This window comes from Phascolarctos cinereus, unplaced genomic scaffold (assembly GCF_003287225.1).
Source record: "Phascolarctos cinereus isolate Bilbo 61053 unplaced genomic scaffold, phaCin_HiC Scaffold_726;HRSCAF=1367, whole genome shotgun sequence".
NCBI lineage: Eukaryota > Metazoa > Chordata > Mammalia > Diprotodontia > Phascolarctidae > Phascolarctos > Phascolarctos cinereus.
In genome coordinates, this window is record NW_027556098.1 from 149930294 (window position 1) to 149953121 (window position 22828).

The window sequence follows — 22828 nt, forward strand, 5'->3', positions numbered from 1 at the left end:
CTTCAGTGTTTGAATAACAAATATGAATTACAAGGACAATAACCTACCATTTTCTAGTTTGTTATTTCAAAATACTTCTAACATATTGTTAAATCAAAGGTTTGGGTTGATGTTATGTTTTTCATGTCTTCTTATACTACAGTAAAATTCCATTATAATCATATATGCCAATTTGTTTTATATTTCCTTGGTCAATGGGCATCTATTTTGTTTCCAGCTCTTTAGGCTTATAAAAGTGTTGCTGGTATATATTGGAACTTTTCTTCACTAAGAAGTATTCAATCAACAGGACAAAAATAGGAATTTAGCTATACCCACACCTACCTACTCTTATTTTACTCTCCTTGGTGAGAGACAGTACTGTTTAAACCCCATATTCTAACAATGATGAGGAAGACTTCATTGGTATTGTATGCCAACAACACAGGATGAAATATGAAGAACAGCTCCCTCAAACCTAGCCCAATGAACTGCACATAGTGGGTATTCAACAAATATTTGTTGAATTGACCTGATTTAAAATAAGCAAAAAAGCTGGAAACTTTGAGAAAAGGGGTTGTCAATGTGTGTGAAATTTATAATTCCCCAGCCTCTTGAGTTCCAAATCTAATTATATCACCTGGATTATTAAAAACCATTCATAGTATCCTGGAATGAAAGAAGATTGGGATGGGAAATGACTTCTGTTCATTCAAAGTGTATTTGGATAGGAGGTCAGTTTTATACCTATTTTTATTTTTTTACGTAAGGGCTATTCTTTCACTGACAGGAGACTGCTATATAGAGTCCATCAATCAAGGGAACAATTGTGCCACCAATGAATCAGCCTATACTTAAGTAATCAAGGCATTATAAATTCTCTTATCACATATAAAGCCTGCAAAATGGGATGGCTTAAAATTCCGAAATGGCCTGCTTTCTCAGGGAAACATGTTTGACACAAATGGAAGAGGTGAAAATAGAAAATCTCAAAGGGGAAAGAAGCAAAATCACTAAATGGTTGATGATAAGTGGTAGAGCATTTAGTGTGCTAGTAACTTTCAGTGAGGAAAGAAGATACATTATTAAATAAAGAAGTCTTTGTAGTGACCATCAAAGAGGGAGTTAAGTCTGCTAAGGGTAGTATCAGGATTGCAAGGGCTCTCTTATTTCTACCCAGGTATGTAACTATTCTGCTGTCATGTGAGGAATTATGATAATTCATTGCATCATGACCGAAAGACAATGGGACTTGAACAGTTGGAATCAGGCATTAAACCATGATTTGTGGGTACCAGAAAGCTGACTACTGTGAATGTCCCAGATGACAAGGCTGTTGAGCAGAAAGCTAGACATCTTTTGTGCTTTCTGAGCCCAGACTTTGCTTGGGTCTTCTAAGGGTATGAATAGAATAGATTGATACCAAAAAGGAAGAGAGGGGAAAATACATTTATTTGACACCTACTATGTGCCTACCACTGTGCTAAGCACTTTACAAATATTATCTCGTTTGATCCTCACAACAAATCTTTGAGGAAGGCACTGTTATTATCCTCATTTTATAGTTGAGGAAACTGAGGCAAATAGAAGTTAAGAGATCAACCAAGGGAAACATAGCTAGTAAATGTCTGAGGTCAGTTTAAAATTCAGGTTTTCTAACTCCAGGTGCAGTGCTCTATCTGCTGTAGCACCTAGCTTTTTGAAGGTAAGGTAAATGATATGACCATACTTCTGCCAAAGAGTGCAAGAGCCAGAGATTGTGAGATACATGATGTGTGTTGTTTATATGAAGCCTTGATGAGGCTGTAACATATTTTCTGGCCTCAAGTTTCTGTTCAGCATGCAATAGATCAATTCGTACAAATTTATATCAGAACTTTAAAAGTGTCTAGGTGTAAATAGAAAGGAATTTGTAAGTATTTATACCCAGAAGATGCCAAGTTTGTCTCAAAAATGCTGACCTCTGTAGGATATAGGATATGTATTTTTCATAGAGATATAGAAGCCTTAAGGTTGGTGAAACATTTTTTTACTCTCTCAGCTCATTCAGAGAATAAAGAATATTTGAACTGAAGAAGATCATAGAGATCATCTAGTCCCAAACTGTTCCCAAGTCTCAGATGGGGTTAAAATGGCTTGAACTAAGTTACATAGCTAATGACAGAGCTAAGAATTGAGCTCATCTTCCAAATTCTAGTTCTCCTTCTACTGCACCATTGTCTTTTGCAGGTGACTTTGTAGCTATTCTGATCTCATTATATTTGGTATGTGTTCTTTCTTGCCAATAGAATATAAGCTCCTTAAAAGCAGGCTCTATTTTGTTCTTGTGTTCCCAATCCCTACCATACTATCTGAAATCCAGTAGTCATTTATGAAATGCTTGTTGAATTGAATTGAAAAATGTGGCGCTGATTCCATCAGTGGTAGCCACCTTTTTGTCCTTCTCTGTATACCTTTTCTTCCTTTTGCATGTTATCTTATTCCTTCCTACTTCCCTTCTTTTTTTTTTATCTCCTTGATTCTCCTATTCAGATTATATCTTGGTCTTAGCCATGGGTTCTATGGAATTTTTTAGGTCACTGTTGATTCTAAGTCTAACAAAGTTACTGAGTATCAAACTATATTCATTTTAGCAATCACCAGGAAAGATGATTCTTTGACTTTGTTCACAAAGTCCCTCCAATGTACACTATAGTATATTCCAGGGATTTTCAAGTCAAACTACCCCCTGCTTTGCCTTATGCCCTTTTCTTCTCATTGAAATTCTCATGAGAGATAGAAAATACATGGTTATCATCATTCATAGATAGCTATTCACAATCAAAGACTATCATCACCCCTCAGCCTCCTTTATTAAAATTGTTAAATGCTCTCCTTTCTCTTTTTTTAATGTTAGAAAATAAAAGGTAGCATTGAAAAGAACAAGATGCTTGCCCATGCAGAGTGGTCAGAGGGTTTTTCTAAGCTGTGCTTTCTATAAAGCCCAATGTAATTTCCTCGTAATATTTGTCATTTATATTATTAAGATTTTCAACATTTTAATATTCACCATTAATCTAACATGATACTCATCATCATTTTGCAGCATTGGTACTGTATATATTATCACTCATATCGAACAACTTAGGAGCTTATGGCTCTAAAAGATTAAAGGAACACTCAAGATCATTTAGCAATTGACAAAGGCAGGATTGGAAATCATAGTTCTTCTAGCTGCATCTATTGCTCTTTTCACTACTCCATGCTGCCACTGAATGATAGGTTCCCACAGGTTTAAAGCCAACCACATACACATCCAAATGGTAGGAATCTAGCCATGCAGGAACAAGAGAGTTACTTTGATTTCTGGACTTAGCTTTTGGGCTTGCTCAGTCATTTGTATGGCAAAGCAGAAAACATTGCAGGGCCTTGAGGGTAAATGATGAAAGAGTTAGATTCACACAGATTTGTGGGCTTTCTTTGTTAGTGCCTACATGAAATGGCTTTTAAGGTACCGGATTCCCACAAGGGAATTAAGCATGCGTGACTAGAACTTCCTATTTTTAAATCAGATAATGCTTGGAACAGTGATGGTGGTAGATAGGAAGGAGAGATTTAAAATCTAAATTTAAATATCTGTAGACATGACTTACCTAATGAACTATTTTGTGTACCAAATGAATAAACTCTTTGGATGAGGCTTCCTCTCTTCTAGAGAGGAAAAGTCTATCTTGGACAAGGCTCTGACAGTTGAAAGAAACTTTTTTAGGTGGAAGAAAAAGTGGCTAAATTTTTTTTATCTTGTTTAATGACTAGATTGTGAGGTACCTGTCTTTCTAAAAGAGCTGTAGGTTAAACTCCTGTCCTTTAATCTAAAAAGAGTGAGAGAGCCTGTTGTTCCTTTTAGAGAAAAGAGGTAGCACCTAAACTGGACTCCTCTGAAGCTAAAAGCTGGAAACAGAAGCTTTACAACTTTGCGCTCCATGGAACCATGTCTAACTATGATTATCTGTCACTAGGGGACAAAAATAGATGGCCCTGTCAAGCAGAGCCATGAGATCAACTGGAACGAAGAACCAGCGGCCTTTTGGCTCCGCTCCCATATCCAACACAGATTCCACAAGAGACCAGGGATGGTTAAACAAATCTAACCTCATATAAACAGCATAATGATATCACCAGAAGACATCGAAGCCCATGAAGAATCAGAGCCACAAGTTGTTCCTGCATACAGGTAGCCTAGGCCCTGGTGCCCCCTACATGCATTTCCCTCTAGGCACACGCCCTAGATAAATGTGATTCCTACAGTCAAGGTGTAGTGTGCCACTTCACTGTGATGCTTGACTATGTCTGCTATTCCCACTGATGGTGTGTGTATAAGTGGGAGCGTGTGCCCTAGGTTTCTGGGGAAAACGTTCTATCACTACTTTTTCCTAATGTGATCTTTTATTTAATTGCCGGTGCTTTGAGTTGAGTGCTCTGTCTGCCTACCAAAACAACAACTATAACAACAACAACACAATAGAGTTGATAAACTATGATTTTTGAGCATATAAAACCCCAGTATTTTCAACCTGGTTTAGCTTGCCTGGAGGGACCTTAGGTGCTATAGCTGATTCTTTAGCATTTGTTCTAGACTAGAAGGAGATCAATACAGCCTAAATTATGGAGTTCATAACTGCTATCATCTGGAGACCAACCTAATTCAACAATAACAGTCAAGCCACCAACTCCATTTAAGAGGGATTCAGCCATAGCAACTTCCTGAAGATCTAGCATTAAATCATAGAGGAGTTGTGATCTTCATTGGGAGAAAGAGTACCCATATCAATGAAATCACAAGTCACCAAAAATATTAAAGTTCTTTTAAGTTTTTTTTTCTCAATAGCATATATACATCCACCCATTTCTAGATATTTCCACTGATACCACCTTGGCTTAGAATCTCATCATTTCACTCCTGAACTATGACACTATTCTCCTAAATGTTCTCCCTGTCTTCAGACTCCCTCTAGTCGAAACCATCATCCATCCATCAACAGATCAACTTAGATCATAATCATAACCCACTCAAAACTTCCCCATGAACTACAAGACAAAGGCATGCTCCCTGGTCTTGTAGGCCATGTCCTATAGAATCTGGCCCTAGGTTAACATTGAAGAACTATCTGCTACTATTGATCCTCATGAATCTTCTCTTTTTACAAAAAAATCTCTTATTCAGTTTATTTTTAAATTTAAAAAAATGTAGAAGTCTACCATCTCTCATTCTCAACTCCTATTGGAAAACAAAACAAAACAAAACAAAATCCTCATAACACCTCTATTTCCCAGTGATTTTTATGCTTTTCCAATTACCTGTGTGTCTTTATTATGACATCAATGCCCCCTGCCCAAAGAGAGATTATCTTCATCCCTGCTTACCACCTCACTATTTTAATCCTAACCATGGAGTGTTCTATCCTTGATAACCCTAACAGTGAGTTCTACTTCCTCAGGAATTTTATTTTATTTTATTTTTTGGTTTTGGTTTTGGTCATTAACTGCGTATTTAGGCATTCTGAAATGGGTGTCCTATAGGCATCACAAACTCAACATATCTAAAACAGAGCTAATTATCTTTTCTCTCCAAATTGCCCTATCTAATGTCCTATCTCTGTGTTAAGAGGACCCACATCCTTCTAGTTATGGAGCTTCATAACACTGATATCATCTTCCAATCTTTAGTCTCGCTTGTCCTCCACATGCAATCAGATGCTAAATCTTGTGCTTTTTACATCGATAGCATCTCTTGTATATGAGACTTCCTTTCTATTTGCATAGACACCACCAAAGTAAAGGCACTCATCACCTTTCTGCTAGACCATTACAATAACCTAAATGGTCTTGTTGCTTCGTATTTCTCCTCTCTCCCATCCCTCATCTAACACCTGACAAATGTTCCATATTTGTGTTTGTACGTTTGCTGTATATTTCCTTTAAAGCTCAGTCACAATGTGCTGATTCCTGCCATTAATATCCGGATAAACTCAAGTGATTTCATATATCTTTAAGATGAAATATACTGTTTGGAGTTTAAAACTCTTTATAACCAGAACCATTCCTATCATACTGATCTACTTACACAATGCTCCCTTTTCCTTGTATATTACCATTTACCCATGCTAGCCTGCTTGCTGTTCCTTACATGCAATGCTCAATTAATTTTTTCTATGTCTCTTCAATGTGCCCTCTGCCTCAATGCTTTCCCCCCTCACCTTCAGCTCACAGAATGTCTCCTTTCCTTTAAGATTCAGCTTATACAGCCCCTTCTGCAGAAGGTCTTCCCAGCTGCGAAAAGCTGTACATAACTTCCTCTCTGAAGTTACCCTGTATATATTCCATACATACTTTATATATACCTATATATGAACATTATTTTCTCTGCCATTAGAATGCGTTTTTTGATAGTTGAGACTGTCTTAACTTTTCATTTGTATCCCTAGAACTCAGCTTAGTGCCTAACACATGGCACTTCATAAATACTTTTTGATTAATTGGCAAAGTGTTCATTTGCCAATACCTTGTGCTTTTGGGCACAAGCATATTTTCTTCTGTTGATAGCTGTCCTGACTACATCAAAGTACTTAGAGAGAAGCAGCTATAGGTCACATTTGATTGCATTCATAGTATTTAGAAGAGAATCGTGTGTGTGTATGTGTGTGTGTGTATGGAATTCAACAAACATTTGTTGATTTAATGACAAAAACAGGACCCATGGGTTTTATTTTATATAGGTGTTTAATATAGGATTGTGGACTGAATGAATGAATTTCCTCACATTGGATATTAGATTATCTCTCACTCCTTTTCCTTCCCCCCACCCATTTTCAGGCATACTTATCTCCATGTCCTTAACATCCTGTGATGATTAAGGCAGGTTTCATTTAACAGAAAGAGTTCTGGACTTAGAGTCAGAAGACATGACTTCTACTATTGACTTATATTACTTATACCTAGGTCCTAATTACTTTGAATGAATAATCCCATTAAGTGGTCATATGTATTCAAATTTGCACTGTTATAATTATGTAAAATATGATAACTGGTTCCAGCCCAATGGAATTTTGCAGTGTGAATTTGAATAATGTGATAACTTTATGGGGACTTAACATTCACACTAATCGGGACTTAACTTTATTACGTTGATAGTCACCTTGCCTCTCTGAGCTGCAGTGTCCCCACTGGAAAATTGGACAAAGTAATACATTTATCACAGGGTTGTTGTGAGGCCTCCCTACAAAAATGTCAGTTAAAATTATATCATTGAGCAATGTAATGGCTTAAGGGATGGATTTGGTGTTAGGAAGACCTAGGTTCAAATCTCACCTCTAACTTTATTAGCTCTTTGATTTTTGAGAAGACATTTAAATTCTTTGTGCCTCCAGCATCACCCTAGGGTATATTTGCTATTTAAAAGCAAGAACTAGCTTTTTCTTGTTTCTAGAGAAGATCTATTTCCCCTGCCCCTACTCTATTCCTTGCCTTCCTGTAGAGGCGGAGCTGTGATGTTGTATCTGGATTAATTTCAGAGATTATCCTCACTACTTGTAATTCATCATCAGAAATTCACAGTTACCTAGCTCTAAGAAGATTTTATCTTCAGTATTGCCTGTCTCATGATTCTCAAAAACCAGCTTTTAAAATGTGGCTACAGAAGACCAGATAGAGAGAACCTGTAACATCCACAGGAGTATTTTTGGATTTCTAGAGGCAGCATCAGCATTTACTTCTCAATGGTGTCAAAAGACCAAAGAGTGTTGTTGGTTTTGTTGTTTAGTGGGATTAGTAAATAAATGTAACTCTGGTTAAAGCTGTGGAATATAGTTTGGGTGTGAATCCAAAGTTTTGGTGTTTTTTTTTTCAATAAGATTTATTGTCAACATTTTCCTTAAAGAATCAGATATATGATAGATGATTTTTTAGAAACCACTTTTCAAACATGGCAAATTCAATTCAAATCTTCCCTTACCAAGACCTTTCCTAGCAATGGTAGTCAAAATTACAGTTGAAAGCAAACAGTTCTTAATGCTTTTCCTTTTAACCTGCATGTGATACCCATAACTAGAAAATTTCATGATAACAAAGAAATTGTTACATGCATCAGAACTCAAAAATGAATTTGGACTTTTTCCGCGTATAAATTTTAGCCATATGTATATATTTTTCAAATTTTTCTCTTTGAATGTCTTTGGACTAGTCATGTTTTTGTAGCCAGCCCTACAGAAGTTCCCCAGAATCATTATTATGTAGGACACCCTAGAACTAAGAACCGTAGGTGGATGCACTCAATGGCCAGGCCACACAATGTGTAAGAAGATTGTCTTCTTTTTTTGGTTGTTTTCAATCATTGAAATTAGCCTTTGTTGATCACACAACTTTCCTTTTTTTTCTATTTTGAAGAAGACATATTGTCAACCGGGGGAAAAATTTGTGTGCAGAGATCCTTTCTCCAGAGAAATCTCCTAGTTTACTTTTTGTTTCCTAGGACAAAGTGTCAAATATTCATATTTTGAATCAGGTCATAAAGGACTCTTTTTTTCCCTCTCAGAACTGACATTCTTGTTTTTCTTAAGGGAAAAATGCTACTTTATTGTCTGGGATTAATCATTCTTACACAGGATTAAAAAAAACACTAGGCCAACTTTCTGATAAATGGAAATATATTCTATAAGTCTATGAATAGATATAGGAAGGGGGATTGTGTGATAGCATAATTGGATGAGGGGAAAATCCAATTATGAGATTTAATTTAGTAATTGATGACTATGTGTCAGTGAGTTCTGTCCACATCTGTAATGTCCTGTTCATCAGTGTCAAGAAGTGTCATCCATGGTATCTTATTATTTCTTGCTTAACAGCATGTCACTCTTTTAGGTGTATTGAGTGTTTGAGGTCAAAGTGGCTTCCAGACAAGATGTCATTGCACATTAGAAACTGTATTAAATTAATTGAAAAATAGATAGACATTGATAATAATAAAACAAGAGAAATGCTAAACAGTAAAAGGTAAATACTTTTTAAATGTTACTCAAATAGACTTCCAATAAAACGACATCTTTCAGACAGCTTAATTATTTGCATCATAAAAAACTCTGGTGGTTGAAGATTAAAATATTGATTAAAAAGCTTCAGGTGAATCTCAATTCAGCCTAAAAAGAACTTTCCATCTTAATAAAATATGCAAAACTTTCTTCTTTAAACAGTACAGCTTACTTCATTAAAAAAAAAAAAAAAGAATCCATCCATTTCTTTAGTTTCTTGAAGGAAACCTGAAACGGGTATTTGGAGACAGAGGTTTCGTATAACTTTGTAATGCAGTGAATGCACCAGGGCAGTATCTACAATGCTTCTAAAGTATTCATATGAAAAGTGAACAATTCAGTTGATCATCATCATAGTTTTCTACACAACCTAGATACTTCCAAATACCCAGTACCCTCTTGGAAAAACAAACAAATGAACAAACAAACATGTAGGCAACTGATTGGGCATTTCACTTTCCTTTCCAGATGTCATCACATCTTGCAGATCTGGCCTGTACTAAGGTTTAAAAGAAACACATTGTATCACCTTCTTGTGTTTGAACTCTTCAGCAATTTCAATATCTGGAAGTTACCTAAAGTTAAGTGGAACAGATGCTATATTTGACTTAAGTCACCATAGTTAATAGTCCCAGGACTTAAGTTGACTTCATACAGTCATGTTTATTTTGTATTGTCAATTATTTTCTGTTGTAAGGCATCATAGCCAAATGAATTGATGCAATTTTATGCCTTCAACTCAAATTAAATAGCAATATCACCTGTTATGAACTGTTTGGTCAATGACTGAAAAATATTTCATCTCAGTCTCACCAGGAGGGTTTAAATTAAATAGCAACACTTAATGGGAAGGCATGGAGTACTAAAAACAGATGGGCAAATAGACTGTTTCAGCCATGTGCTTTCCACAATGAAAATCAGAACTGATTCTGTACTGAGATGATGGAATCTAAGAACCAGCTATTCAAAACTTCCTTTTCTAGGAGAGCAAAATAGTACTCAGTAGCATGGCATTGTTAACAAAATTCCTTTATCTGAAACTATAATTTAATATTTATGTATCTAATTTACATGTGACAAGGTATATTCAAAAATTAAAGCGCAACTAGAAAACTATTAACCACTGAAACCAATACTGAACACTACCCAAACATTCTTCATGGAAACAATAGCTAGAATTTGAATTGGGGAAATATAGATATGTATATGTATACATATATTATCATATTTGGCTTGTTAAACAATGCATCCATTCTAGTTTGTAAAAGAGTCACTGTTGTAGTTCACTAAAAAAGCTGATCTCTTTAGAATTATTTTACAGTGAAAATGGGTAGATCTTCATTTGTATATACGTACATCCATATGTAGCCATACGCTTGTGCATTGTGCAGAGATATGTGATCTACTAGCAAACGACTGAAATTTGGAAAATATTTGAATTAAGTGTGTTATACCTAAAGTTATTTGGCCCACCCAATACGTCTTTCTTTTAAACAGAAACTACATAAAATACTGTGTCCTTTATTAACTAAATTTTTTTTTTCTTATGCGTAATAGTAGATAGAGAAGGAATTGCACTTATTGTAACATTACAGTAAAGTGTTAGCTTGCAGCTCACCCTTGGGAGATCAGGGACTGTCATATTTAGGATAGGTTGTGCATTAGATGCGAAGATAAAAGTGGCTATCAAAATTAAAATGAGAGTTCCTACTTACAGAACAAATAGGGAGGTAACAGAAGAAAACATGCACTACCCCTACTTTTATGCAAAACTAATTTCTTCCAGGAAACATTAACCCACACTTGACCTTCCACAAAGGGAAAGATTTTTGTCCCCTTGACAACACAGTATGTTTGGACTTTTGTATTCAAATTCCAGTTTATTAGCTCATTGTCTCTTGAGTGTGCTGTTCCAGTGTCCTGTCTTTTAGCTGCCCTTGAACCTCTGCAGAATCTGCAATATTACAGTCATATTTCAGTTTCACTGAACCTCAAAATCTCCTTCTGTTCTGTATAAATAAGGTTCCTTCTATTCATCCTCTTCAGGTTCCTGTGGTAACACTGGCACTTCTTCCTTTAAACAATCACTGAAGAATCTGAGTATTGTGCTGTAAAGGTGATATTTGCTCTTCTCAGATGCAATATTATGGCCTTCATCTGGATAGACCTAGAAAATGGAAAAGAAAAAAAAAATGACAGGCTAAGATAGCTAAGTCTCTACTTTTTTCCTTTACTTTCCAAATTTTTAAATATCTGTTGGATTGTAGCCATGGAAAATTCTGTCCCATCGAGAGGCAATGTGATAGAATGACATAATGGAAAGAACACTGGATTTTGTATCAGAAGATTTAGATTCAGATTCCACCTCTGACACTTATGTCCCAGGAGAGTAGGTCAAGTAACTTCCCTTCTCTTGAATTTATTTCCTTCATCTATAAAATGGGAATTGTGATGATTATACTGTGTACCTTATATGATTATTAAGAGGAAAAGTTCGGGGCAGCTAGGTGGTGCAAGTGGATAGAGTACTGGCCCTGGAGTCAGAAGGACGTGAGTTTAAATCCGGCCTCAGACACATAATATTTCCTAGCTGTGTGACTCTGGGCAAGTCACTTAACCCTCACCAAATTTAAATAAATAAAATGGGGGAAAGAAAGAGGAGAAGTACTATGTGAACCTTAACGTCCTCTAAAAATGTGAGTCATTATTTGAAAGGATGACATTCCCTCAAAGCAAGCTTCACTAGACTGAACCGCCAGGATGCGTAATGATCAACACTGGAAGCCTCAAAAAGATTTGGTCATGTTTGTTTGTTTGTTTGTCTTTCTTATTTTTTTTAAGACTTTAGCAATAGGTAATAGGGAGGAGTTAAATGAAAATGATTCATAAAATCATAGACTTAGAGCTGGAAGGGACCTCAGAGACCATCTAGTCCAATTCCCTCATTTTACAAATGTGGAAACCAAAATTCAAGTCAGAAATGACTTGCCTAAGGCAACACAGATAATAACTGTCACAGGCAGGATTCAAATTCAAGACCATTGATTACAGATCCAGATATTTTTTTTAAAACAGTGCCAGGATGCTCCCTCTTAAAGTGCATCATACCATTGCCTTCTCCTCTCAAACTTTGCTCCAAATTTATAACTTTAGGCTGATAAGAAATGGATGACAGGAAAAAGAAAAAGCAACAAACCCTGAAAATCACCGATCCTTCAAATATAAAAGTATCAAAATTCTTGATCCACTGTAGCCTAAGATGGCTCCTCCCTTGACAGCTCCCTAAATTGTATTGTTATGTTCCTTGAAAAGTATTACTTGATAGAAAAGAAATACATTCATTGGGATGCAGGACTGGTTATGTACAAAGACTAAAAGAAGCTATGGAGTTTATGTGATAACTGGACTTGAAGGGTCCAAATGATCTTTATACATTTAAAGGGCTTATCAAACCAGAAGAAACTATAAAAGCATAATAGTGATCAAAGAAACATCCAAACGTACTTAAAGAGGTAAATATTATAGTTAGGAAACAATGCAATGAGATCTCATTTAGGAAATTGCACTTATCTGTGGGTTTATCTCACCTGCATAGTATAATTCACTCCAGCTTTTATTAAGTGCTTGATTAATTCTGCAGAATGCTGGAAATGGACTTTTGCTGTAGGAGAAAAAAAAATATATATATATATATAAATGGATTAGGAACAACATAGTTTCCTGGGCCCATGTCGTTAGGGATACTCTGTTATGTGAACTTGGCTTTTACATGTCCATATTTGCCACATTTAAAATGTATGATACTTGGATTTTCATGAGATGTCTAGGGGAGTGATCTTTGAGCTGTGACTTATAAAAGAAAACAGCTGCTATATTCAGTCATTGCCTAGCATACTTGGTTTGATTTTTCATTTCATTTATCATTTACAATTATTCATAACATTTTAAAACCACACTAAAATATTTAACACAGGAAATGTTTGTCTCAGTATTAACAAAGCATATCCAGTTTCCTGTTACTTACATAGGATTACTGGAGCTCAGTCTCATTTAGATAATGGTCTCCTGAATTATTATTTTAAATTAAAAAGAATCCCCCATGTTGAAAATGTACAGTAAACTTCCTATTATTTAGGGACTAAATATTTAGTAGGAATTATCCTGGTTATTCCTATATTTTCCCCCTTCTGTCTTCAGTTCATCTTTTTGCCTAAACATTGGGGATAAAATACTGAGGTCAGATGCAGTGTGCTATAGAGTACTAGTCTGGAAACAGGGATTCTTGGTTTCTTTTTTACTAAATAGTGACCTACTCCAGTTCTCTTACTTGCAAAATGATGTTAATAAACTTGCCCTATCAACCCTACAGTGATCAACATTTAGTATAGCAAAGATGAATGCTTTGAAAAATATAAAGTACCATTACAATTGGAAGGATTATCATTATTTCAAATATCATTTAATAATTATGTAATATGCTATATAGTTCAATCCAGCAAGCATTTATTAAGTGACTATTATCTGTGAAACATTCTACTAGGTTCCAGAGATTTAAAATAAAAATAGTCCTTTCCCTCAAGTAGCTTACATTCTACCCATGGAGGAGTAGAAAATGCAACCATATTAATATCTTAAGGTCCTTGACACCTCTATAATTATATTAGGTAATTAATCACACTGAAGCGCATTGTGAGTATGCTTAATTCTTTCTCTTTCCCTCTGGGTGTGTGTGTGTGTCTATGTCTCTCTCATTATATGTATCACATATGTGATACATATAGTGAGAGAGACGGATATATATATATATATATACATATATGTATATATATATATACATATATATGTATATATATATACATATATGTATATATATATATACATATATATGTATATATGTGTATGTATATGTGTATATATGTGTATATATATATATTCATTGATGCAGGTGATATTTTTAAACAATTTCTGATTAATATTATAGGATCATAATTTAGAACTGGAAAGGATTTTCAAGGTCATTTATTCCAATCCATTCATTTTACAAATGCAGAAACTGAGATACAGAAAGGTCAAGTGATTTGTTTGAGGTGGAGTGGTTGAGCCAGGATCTGAACCCAGGTTCACAAGCACCAAATCTAGTCCACTTTCCATTTTACTAGTCTGCCTCATGTAGGGAAATAGGTAAATCAATTTTGAATTGGTAAATAAGGGAAAGAACACTGGGCTGAAAGTCAGGAAGATTGAATTGTGGTCTTATCCTTGATAATACTTAATTGTGTAATCTCCTCCTTTTTCTATATAATCTTCTTTATCCATAACATGATGGTTAGGCTCATGGGATCATAGACTCACAAGCTGGAAGGAACTATGAAGGCCATTTTGCCAATGACTTCAATAAGGCCCAGAGAGGTTAAGTGACTTTGAAAGAATGTTTCGAGGGTAGTAAGTGGCAAAGCCTAGGTTGGACCAATGTGTCCCTACTCTAAATCCTGAATAGCATAACTCAAGTCTTTTCAAGTTCTCACATTTATATTTTTAATAGAATTTCCTATTATTCCATGCTGAGAATCTAGATGAGAAATGTTTTGAAATGTTGAAGTTATTTTAATTCAGTTCAGGACTGATTCTCTATCTTGTCTCTCTGCTTTTCTTGCTCCATTTCCCCTTCTTTCCTTCTCCCTCTCTTTTTCCACCTCTATTCTTTTTTCCTCTCTCCTTCGTCCACCTGCGCTGGCTACCACCATGACCTTGGTCCTTGACATACTTTTCTGAACATTTCCTAAGTTCCCTTCAATCATTCCCACAGATATACTTACTTGTATGAAGTTTGTAACCACAAAACAGCGTAGCCATTTCAATACTCACTGTCAGCTGTCCCATGTATTATTAATAAATTTTCTTCTTTTAAGCTGTGAATATTGTGTAGGACACTGGATGCCTGTAATGAAAGAAAAATACATACATACATACATATGTATGTATGTATGAAAATGACTGAATTTTCAATATAAAACCTATCATTTTCTCTCCCTGTTTTCAAATAACTTACTTGATAAGTATTTTCTTCCTTAGATGGTAAGCCCAGGTACCTTTCAGCAAAAGCTGAGGCTACAGAAAGGGAGACAAGAATGAGAGAATGAATTAGGATCTATCTTATCTCATTATCTTCAATCCAGAGTTTACTTTTCATTTTCATGCTTTGGTGAATTTGGTTAAATCAGAGAAACAATAAGCAGCTGAAAACAGGATCTCGTAATACATAATTGGGAAACTCAGCTGAGCTGTATTTCATGAGGATTTTATTAAACTTAATATTTCCCATGAGAAAACACTGTAGGAGATACTTACCATACAATTTCATGTCTGTAATTGGTGCAACCACAGATCCACATTTAAAAAATCTTTCATCAGATTTCAAGATCATTGATGCAATATATCCACCATATCCCTAAAAACCAAATAAAATGTTTCATTTTTAATTGTATTTATTGTTTTTGAGTAATTTTATAGATGATTCAGAGAATTCCAGAACTGAAAATGACATTGAGAAGTCATATACTCCATCCCCTATCTTATATCCTCTCTTTCCAAGCAAAAGTTCACCAAACCATTTTGGACAGAGCAATATTTATATTATATTAAAAAAGGTTCTCTGAAGTTGCTATGTTATACCTTGAATATTTTCTAACTAGTTTTTAAGGGAATCTATGTGGTAGTAGACTTTTAATCATTAAGCTATTTAGTATATTTTATTAAATATATCCATATATTTCAGAAGGGATGGCAAATGTCTTTCTGTTTTGGGGGCTGACTGATTTTAGGAAGCAGTCAAAAGGTTTTCAGAGACTCATCTGATGACTAACAAGTTGGGCTAAGGCAATCTGGAGTAAAAAAGAAGGAACTGTGAAGATTAAGTAGTAAGGCTTCCCTCCTCACGTAACACATTAGCTGTCTCCGAAGGTCATTCTGACTCTTCTGGGGCTCTAAACAATATCATGCAGCCTCACTGCAACATCTCAGGGGATTCATTATTCACCACAATCTGGTTTTAGCTAGTCAAATAAGGCAAAAGTTTTGATAAAAAATGCAGATTTGATTTAGATACGAATTTTGGCAAGTTTGGTTTTTTTGAAAAAAAATTGTATTATTGCTTTACATCTCATATTTCACATTTGAATTTTTTAACATGTGGATACATATAATTTTGTTGAATAGAGTATGTTAGGATTTATAGATATTAAAGCTTCTGAATTAGAATTTTCACTATAGTTTCTTAGCTGCAGTAAAACAAGTACAAATATTTGGACTTCAAAATACTGCCTTTATTTACTTTCATCTTGGCAAAAAAAAAATCTCTTTTTAAAATGAGGTAATAGAGACAGGACTGAAAGCAAAAACACCCTAAAATGTATGTCTTTCCTATGGTTGATTTTATTTTCCTCAATTGATTAGGCTGTATGATTATACAAAATAAGAGCTCTTGGGAACTAGACTTAGGAAATTGAATAGAATAAGTAGACCAAACTCTAGTTTCAGAAGTACAAATTTAAATTTTCAATTTTTTGAGATGTTTGTTCAATCTGTTGTTGTGATGAAGCAGTACTGGCCATTTGGACAATTGCCCAAACAACAACTATGCATGCACAGCTGATTTGATTACTTGTGTTCATAATACTTGATGGGCTAATGATTTCATTGGTGAAAACATTCCCTCCAGTGGTGCATATTACAACTCCTCCATACCTATCATCATGAGTGTCACTTGTCTATACCCTACTCTCCCTACAATGAATCCTTCATAGAAGAAATACTCAAAGCACTGGTAGTCTTACTGCAGGTAAATGAATAAGAATCTCTTCTGAACATTAAAAAAGAATCATAGACTCCTTCGATATAAGTAATTGTTCTGCTAGTAGACTTTGATTTGGAGGAAAATGTGACAAAGCTACTATAAATTCTATGACATTTTGAAATGAATTTTAATTAACTACACCATTTATATAGACTTGAAAATTATTAGTAAACATGTTTAATATACATATTAATCTATAAAAGGTATATTTACTTATTTATGGATTTGCATGTGGATTAAAAGAAATATTCCTTGCTTCCACCTCAAAGAATCACTAGTTTCCTATAAATCAAAACTAATGTACTGTCTCTTACATGAAGAAGCCTTTTTGGACTTCCTTCCCCCTCACCCACTGCCACAAGTTTTGAGTACCCTTCCTCTTGATATTAAATTTTCATTACTTAACATTTACTCATCCAAACATTTTATCTCCCATAGAATTTAAACCACTTGAGGTCAAGGGCTATTTCATTTTTGTTCATTCAGTCTTTAAGTTGGAACATCTTCAAAGCTTTACAATATGTAGTGGATAGCTCTTCCATTTGGATTGAGTATAGCATGGTCCCTGTGACAATGTTGACCAATATTTTCAAACAGTCATCCTTTTTAAGGTTTGGCTCATGGGCTACCTTCTACCATACATCTTTTCTAATTTCCAAGGCATTCGTGCTCTCTTGATTCTCAAACTACCAAGTATTCACTTATCTCTATAGGTATTGCAGCTCTCAGAAGAATGTTAGCTCCAAATAGGATGTACTATTGTTTTTTGTCTTTGTACCACCAGCATCTAGCAGGCCCTTACACAGAGGAGGGGCAAAATAAGTCCTTGTTAAATTGTATTAAGTGGAATTGTTTCATGCCTTACTTGATATCAATAATAAGAAAATCATTGAACATAATTATCTCTGATGGCCTCTCTCAAGTGATCTTAGGTGATATTAACACAGGTGAGGGAGACACCCACTCCCCAATAGGCTGGTGGAATTATTTACATTAAATGCTAGAAATTATACCAAGATTCTTTTAACTAATCACCAATTTTATTCAGGTAAGTCAAATATTTTTTAAAGCCAACAGACAACATACAATGATACACTGTATTCTTATGCATGTTTCAGTGATGTGTGATATGATTATATAGTCTTAGTTAAGTTTATAAGGTGACTGAAATAAGCAGAGTGAAACTATTTTGACTATGAAGTTTTGCTGTTTCTCACTGATCAAATTGAATTATATCCCCTACCAGAAAATAAGTTTTTTGAAGAAGTGGGCTATATCTTATTTTTCCTTTTATCTCTGTTCACCTTTAGCACCTAAATGGCAGTACATGAACAATGAATTACACACACACATACACACACACACACATACACATACACTCACTCTTGTATGTATGTATATATATGTATACATGTACATGTATATACACATACACATGTGGATTACATTCATAGTTTCAAAACCATAATTAGTGGGGAATATGTAAAATACTTTTGAATAGGCAAAGAGGCTTTTCATATATATTTTTTTTCTAGTAGATACTTGTTTATACATAGACGATATAATATATGCCCAATGTTATATGATTAATGAATAGAAAATTATAGAAATATAGGCTGTAGAAAACATTTATTTATATATATATAAATATAGATATATTCATTCATTTAATATGCTTGCCATTTACCTTTCCAAATATGCTTAGTCTTTTGGAGTCAATGTATGGCTGCTTCAATAAAGACCTAGAAAGGAAAAGAAAAATAAAATACATCCTGGCAAGTCAAAAATCTTGTCTGTTACTCAGTACTATAGTCTTATACAAAAACTCTTACTGGGTTAATTAATGGGACTCAATTTTTGTAGTAATGGAAAACAGTCTGAATCAGTCTTAGAACATAATTGGCCTCTAATGGCTTTGCATAGTCTGGCTCCAGCTTAAATTTGGAATTTTTTCTTCCACTATTCTTCACGTAAATCTTTGACTCCACCTGGGCCAGTGAACTAGTTGACTTTTTTTTTTCACTTTGCTTTATTAGGCCATATTTATATAGCACAGGATAGCACATAGGAATGATAGAAACAGCGTTGAATTTGAAATATGTATATAATTTCCCTGGGCAATTCAGTACTGAAAACATAAGTGGAACTTTGTACATAATAAGATCCCTATGGCAAAGTTAAAATTTATAAAAAAGAGTCTATTATAAGTGATGAGACAAGATTCAATCCCTCCCACTCCCCAGTAGGCCGGTGTGATTATTTACATTAAATGCTAGAAATTATACCAAGATTCTTTAACTAATCACCAAGTATAGAAATATTGGGTTCATCAACATTTGAACAAGATGACAGCAGAATGGATGAATTCATTAGTACTATGTATATTAATTCTGTTATCGTGGAGAAACAGAAGGAGAATATGCAGATACTTACTTCACAGCTGTTATTTGGTCCTTCACTTCTACAGAGCCTAGGCTGCGGTGAACCTCCTGCAAAATCTTCAGCCCCTGAAACCCGCTACCTCTGCCATCAAATCGGGCCACAATGACATTGTCAGAATCGACAAGTACTGAATCCCAATCAATGTGAAACTTATCTGTAACCAACTGGCTTCCTGGTGCTTCATCACTGCAAAAACAAACAAACAAAAAAATCACACACAAACAGGGACTATCTATAATGGAATGGAAACTGCAGTTCAACAAGAAGGTAGCTCAAGTTAGTGTCAGGGCTCAGTCAAACATACAATCTATTTAGATGAGTGTTGATTTGGGCAAGAAACCCACAGAAGTGAATGTCATTCTATTTTATAGTTCAAAATGAAAAGCTCCAGGATTTTCTCATATAAACAAAAAACAAATACTTGGTGAGGCTGGAACATCAAATTGTGTACAGCTCATTTTAAGAGCAAAAAAAAAGAGGTTTTTTTTTTTATAGCTATCTCTAAAAGCCAATGATCTATTTGACAGGTAAGTCTTAATTTATCGGATTTCTTGTGGGAAATAAGGTTTAGACATATCTTACAGATTCTATATAGAGGAAGAAAGGTCCTGTTGGAGAACAGAACTGATTATATTAAATTCATAATAACTTAACAGGGAATATACAACTCCAGAGAACACTGCATTCAAAAAGAATTGCTGCATTAATATATCATGGATTAGTTTTGGTTGAGGAAGAACATTAAGGAGCCTTTAAGCAAATATTGAGTAACATTCTTTTTCATCTCCGAGGTGAATGGCAAGAAAAGGAAGCAGACATATGTGATCATCTTACTGAATGACCTAAAATATTTGGAAACCAAAAGGTAAAGTTGTTAAGCAAATTTAAAAGAATGACTAACTTTCTAAAGAGAAAAAAAATGTAGTAGTACAATTTGAAAATGTCATTTTGTATAGGAATTTGTGAATTATTCATCTACCCCTTCTACCTCCAAAACTGTCTGAGTGTAAGAAGACAAATCATCATGGAGTTGTATGAAATACGGATAGCTGGAGTTGCTTTTATAGAAGGACCTGATAGATAGTTGCCTCATGGGTATGGTTGAAGGAATACCAAAGTATCACACTGCCTCAACACATCTCTGTTGACTCATTTATGATAACAAATCCTCAATTAATTCACTTGTTTGGTTTAAGGAAAGAAAGGCACGTCTTAAAAAGCCAGTATATTACTGAAGATGAGTTTTGATATTTTCTGCCTCTATGACCTAGGGTGAGTCACTTTGTTTGTGTCTGTTTACTAATCTGCAAAATACGGACACTGTACTAGATCCAAGGTTTCTTAACTCAAGGTCTATGAACCCCAAAGGAGTTGGGGGGTAGATTTCAAGGTATCTCTGAACTTATGTAGATTTTCTAATTATAATTTAGCACTTCTTCCAATTATGAATATAGACAACAAAACAATGTGAAAAAGAGTCCATAGGATTCACCGAGGGGCCATGAGGCAAAAATAAACAAACAATCAAAAAATAACACCTGACTTAGATGATATTTAAATGAGCTAAGGTGTGTTTACAATGCAGGAAAATTGTCTACTGGCCCATCTCATAGATGAAAGACAAAAGCCCTAAATGAATGGTAACCTGTTCACTATGACTATAACACCATTAAGAATCTGAAGAATGGTTGAGGAGAGTGAATATTTAAATGAGGTATTCAGCCTTTGAATAAGTGTTGACACCTTTATCATCTATATGAGCTCTTCATCACCTGGGCAAGGGAAGGTGCTCAGAAACCTAGCAATATCCATGGAGAACAGACCCAGAGTCAACGTGGAATGAGTGAGATTCTTTCCCCATTTCTTTTTCTCCCTCTTTTGCATCATCAATCAATTACAGTCTTAAAAATCTCAAGTCACAGCTGTCAATACATCAAATCAGTGGATATGTATACCTTTATGGTAAAATCCCTCCAACTAACATTGATAGGTTTCATTCAAGCTGTTGCATAAGTGGTTCTAAGTCCCCAAGGTTTTTTCCATTAAAAACCTTTGGTTGAGTTAGTTTATTGGACCTAGCTGGCAATCATCAGTAAAATATAAACTTTTTTTATGTTATGTGCAGGGAGAATGGATAAAGAGTGAACATTCCAAACTATATAATGACAGTTCTAGGGTATGGTAGGGGAAGAGGGAATTGGGCTTTACTATTTTTTGAGGGGGACAGGTAGGCAGCATCAAAGTAGGTTAGGCCTTACTGACATTAAACCTAGACATTCCTTAATCTTCATGTCCTTTATGTTTGGGCTCATGGCCAAAACTCAGCTATACTGTAGGGCATGTTGCCAAATTAAGGCAAAAGGAAAAACCTTTTTTTGTGGGGGCTTTAAAAATGATTTTTACAGACTTTATAGAGAGATACTATCTCACATGCATGATAAATAAAGGAATATAAGTTGTTAATTCATTGAAGGATTTTAACAACCTCAAGACATGAATGTGGTGTGTATGTGTGTGTTGAGGGGGGAGCTAGCAAACTTCCCCTTCCATCTGGTCTTTTAGGGGTTAGCTACAATGTTGCTCTCATTTTGAGTACTGACATCAGCTGCCAGATAATCTTCCAAAGTACCTCATTAATTCTAAGGGTATTATTTTCTAATTTACATGTGACCCACGGCAAGTTTGAGACTGCTCATGGCATTTCCAGGAGTTCACAGCTAAGTTATTTTTGGATAGAATGTAAATAAGTTACAGACACTCTTCCCTGTGTCTGTCAGGCACACAAATTAGTTTATAAAATGGAAAATGAAGTACATTTTCCAAACTTGTGATTAGCAATAATGGTACAGTTTGCAAAGCAATGAACCCCAGACCTGCCCCACATCAGAAGTGCCAGATAGGAAAATAACGTGTCTTTGCTCTTTTTTTTTTTCCTTGTCTGCCATCATTTCCGGTCCAGTCTTAGCAGGTTTTTAATGTTAGACCTCAAAGTGAGGTCAAGATTGTGTCTGTCAACTAATTCGAAACACAAGTGTTGCTATCTAATTACATGTGATATATTTTTTTTCCCTCTCCTTCAGTGCATTGTAGCAGCTGTTTAGAAGGTAATGATTTCTTAAAGAAGGTCAATAGTCTTTTCTAAAAGAATGGCTTTGTATCCTGGTAAACTGCCAATATACTTTTAGACATGACAGTTTGCTGGGTTGTTCGCGTACAGGAACAGCATGAAAGACGAAATAGCTTTGCAAAGGAAGCTAAGCAAATTACACCCAATGAGACAGAGTTTTCTGAGGCTGGCCTAATAAGGGTGGTTTCCACAGAAAGGCCAGATTATGAGTGAGCTGGTAAGTGAGATAATAGAAATCTAAGAAAGCAGAAAGATGGACGTACTGTCTTCACAAGGTCAAAGAATCTTTAACTCTGGTGGCTCTGTATCTCGGTAATGATCAGAACAATAACTGATTATGTACATGGCTCTTCAGAGTCAGTCAAA

The 22828-nt window shown here is 35.1% G+C and overlaps 1 protein-coding gene across 1 annotated transcript in view; it reads right to left on the bottom strand.

The window, feature by feature from the left end:
• Positions 1 to 8917: 8917 nt before the first annotated feature.
• DPP10 (dipeptidyl peptidase like 10) overlaps positions 8918 to 22828 on the bottom strand; it is a 956967-nt gene continuing 943056 nt past the window's right edge. The window contains exons 20-26 of the mRNA XM_078146817.1: positions 19327 to 19521; positions 18581 to 18635; positions 15390 to 15489; positions 15091 to 15149; positions 14907 to 14979; positions 12629 to 12702; positions 8918 to 11208 (exon numbers count right to left, since the gene is read on the bottom strand). Coding sequence (XP_078002943.1) covers positions 11071 to 11208; positions 12629 to 12702; positions 14907 to 14979; positions 15091 to 15149; positions 15390 to 15489; positions 18581 to 18635; positions 19327 to 19521 — 694 coding nt within the window. The 3' untranslated portion in view covers positions 8918 to 11070. The remainder of the gene's footprint in view (positions 11209 to 12628; positions 12703 to 14906; positions 14980 to 15090; positions 15150 to 15389; positions 15490 to 18580; positions 18636 to 19326; positions 19522 to 22828) is intronic.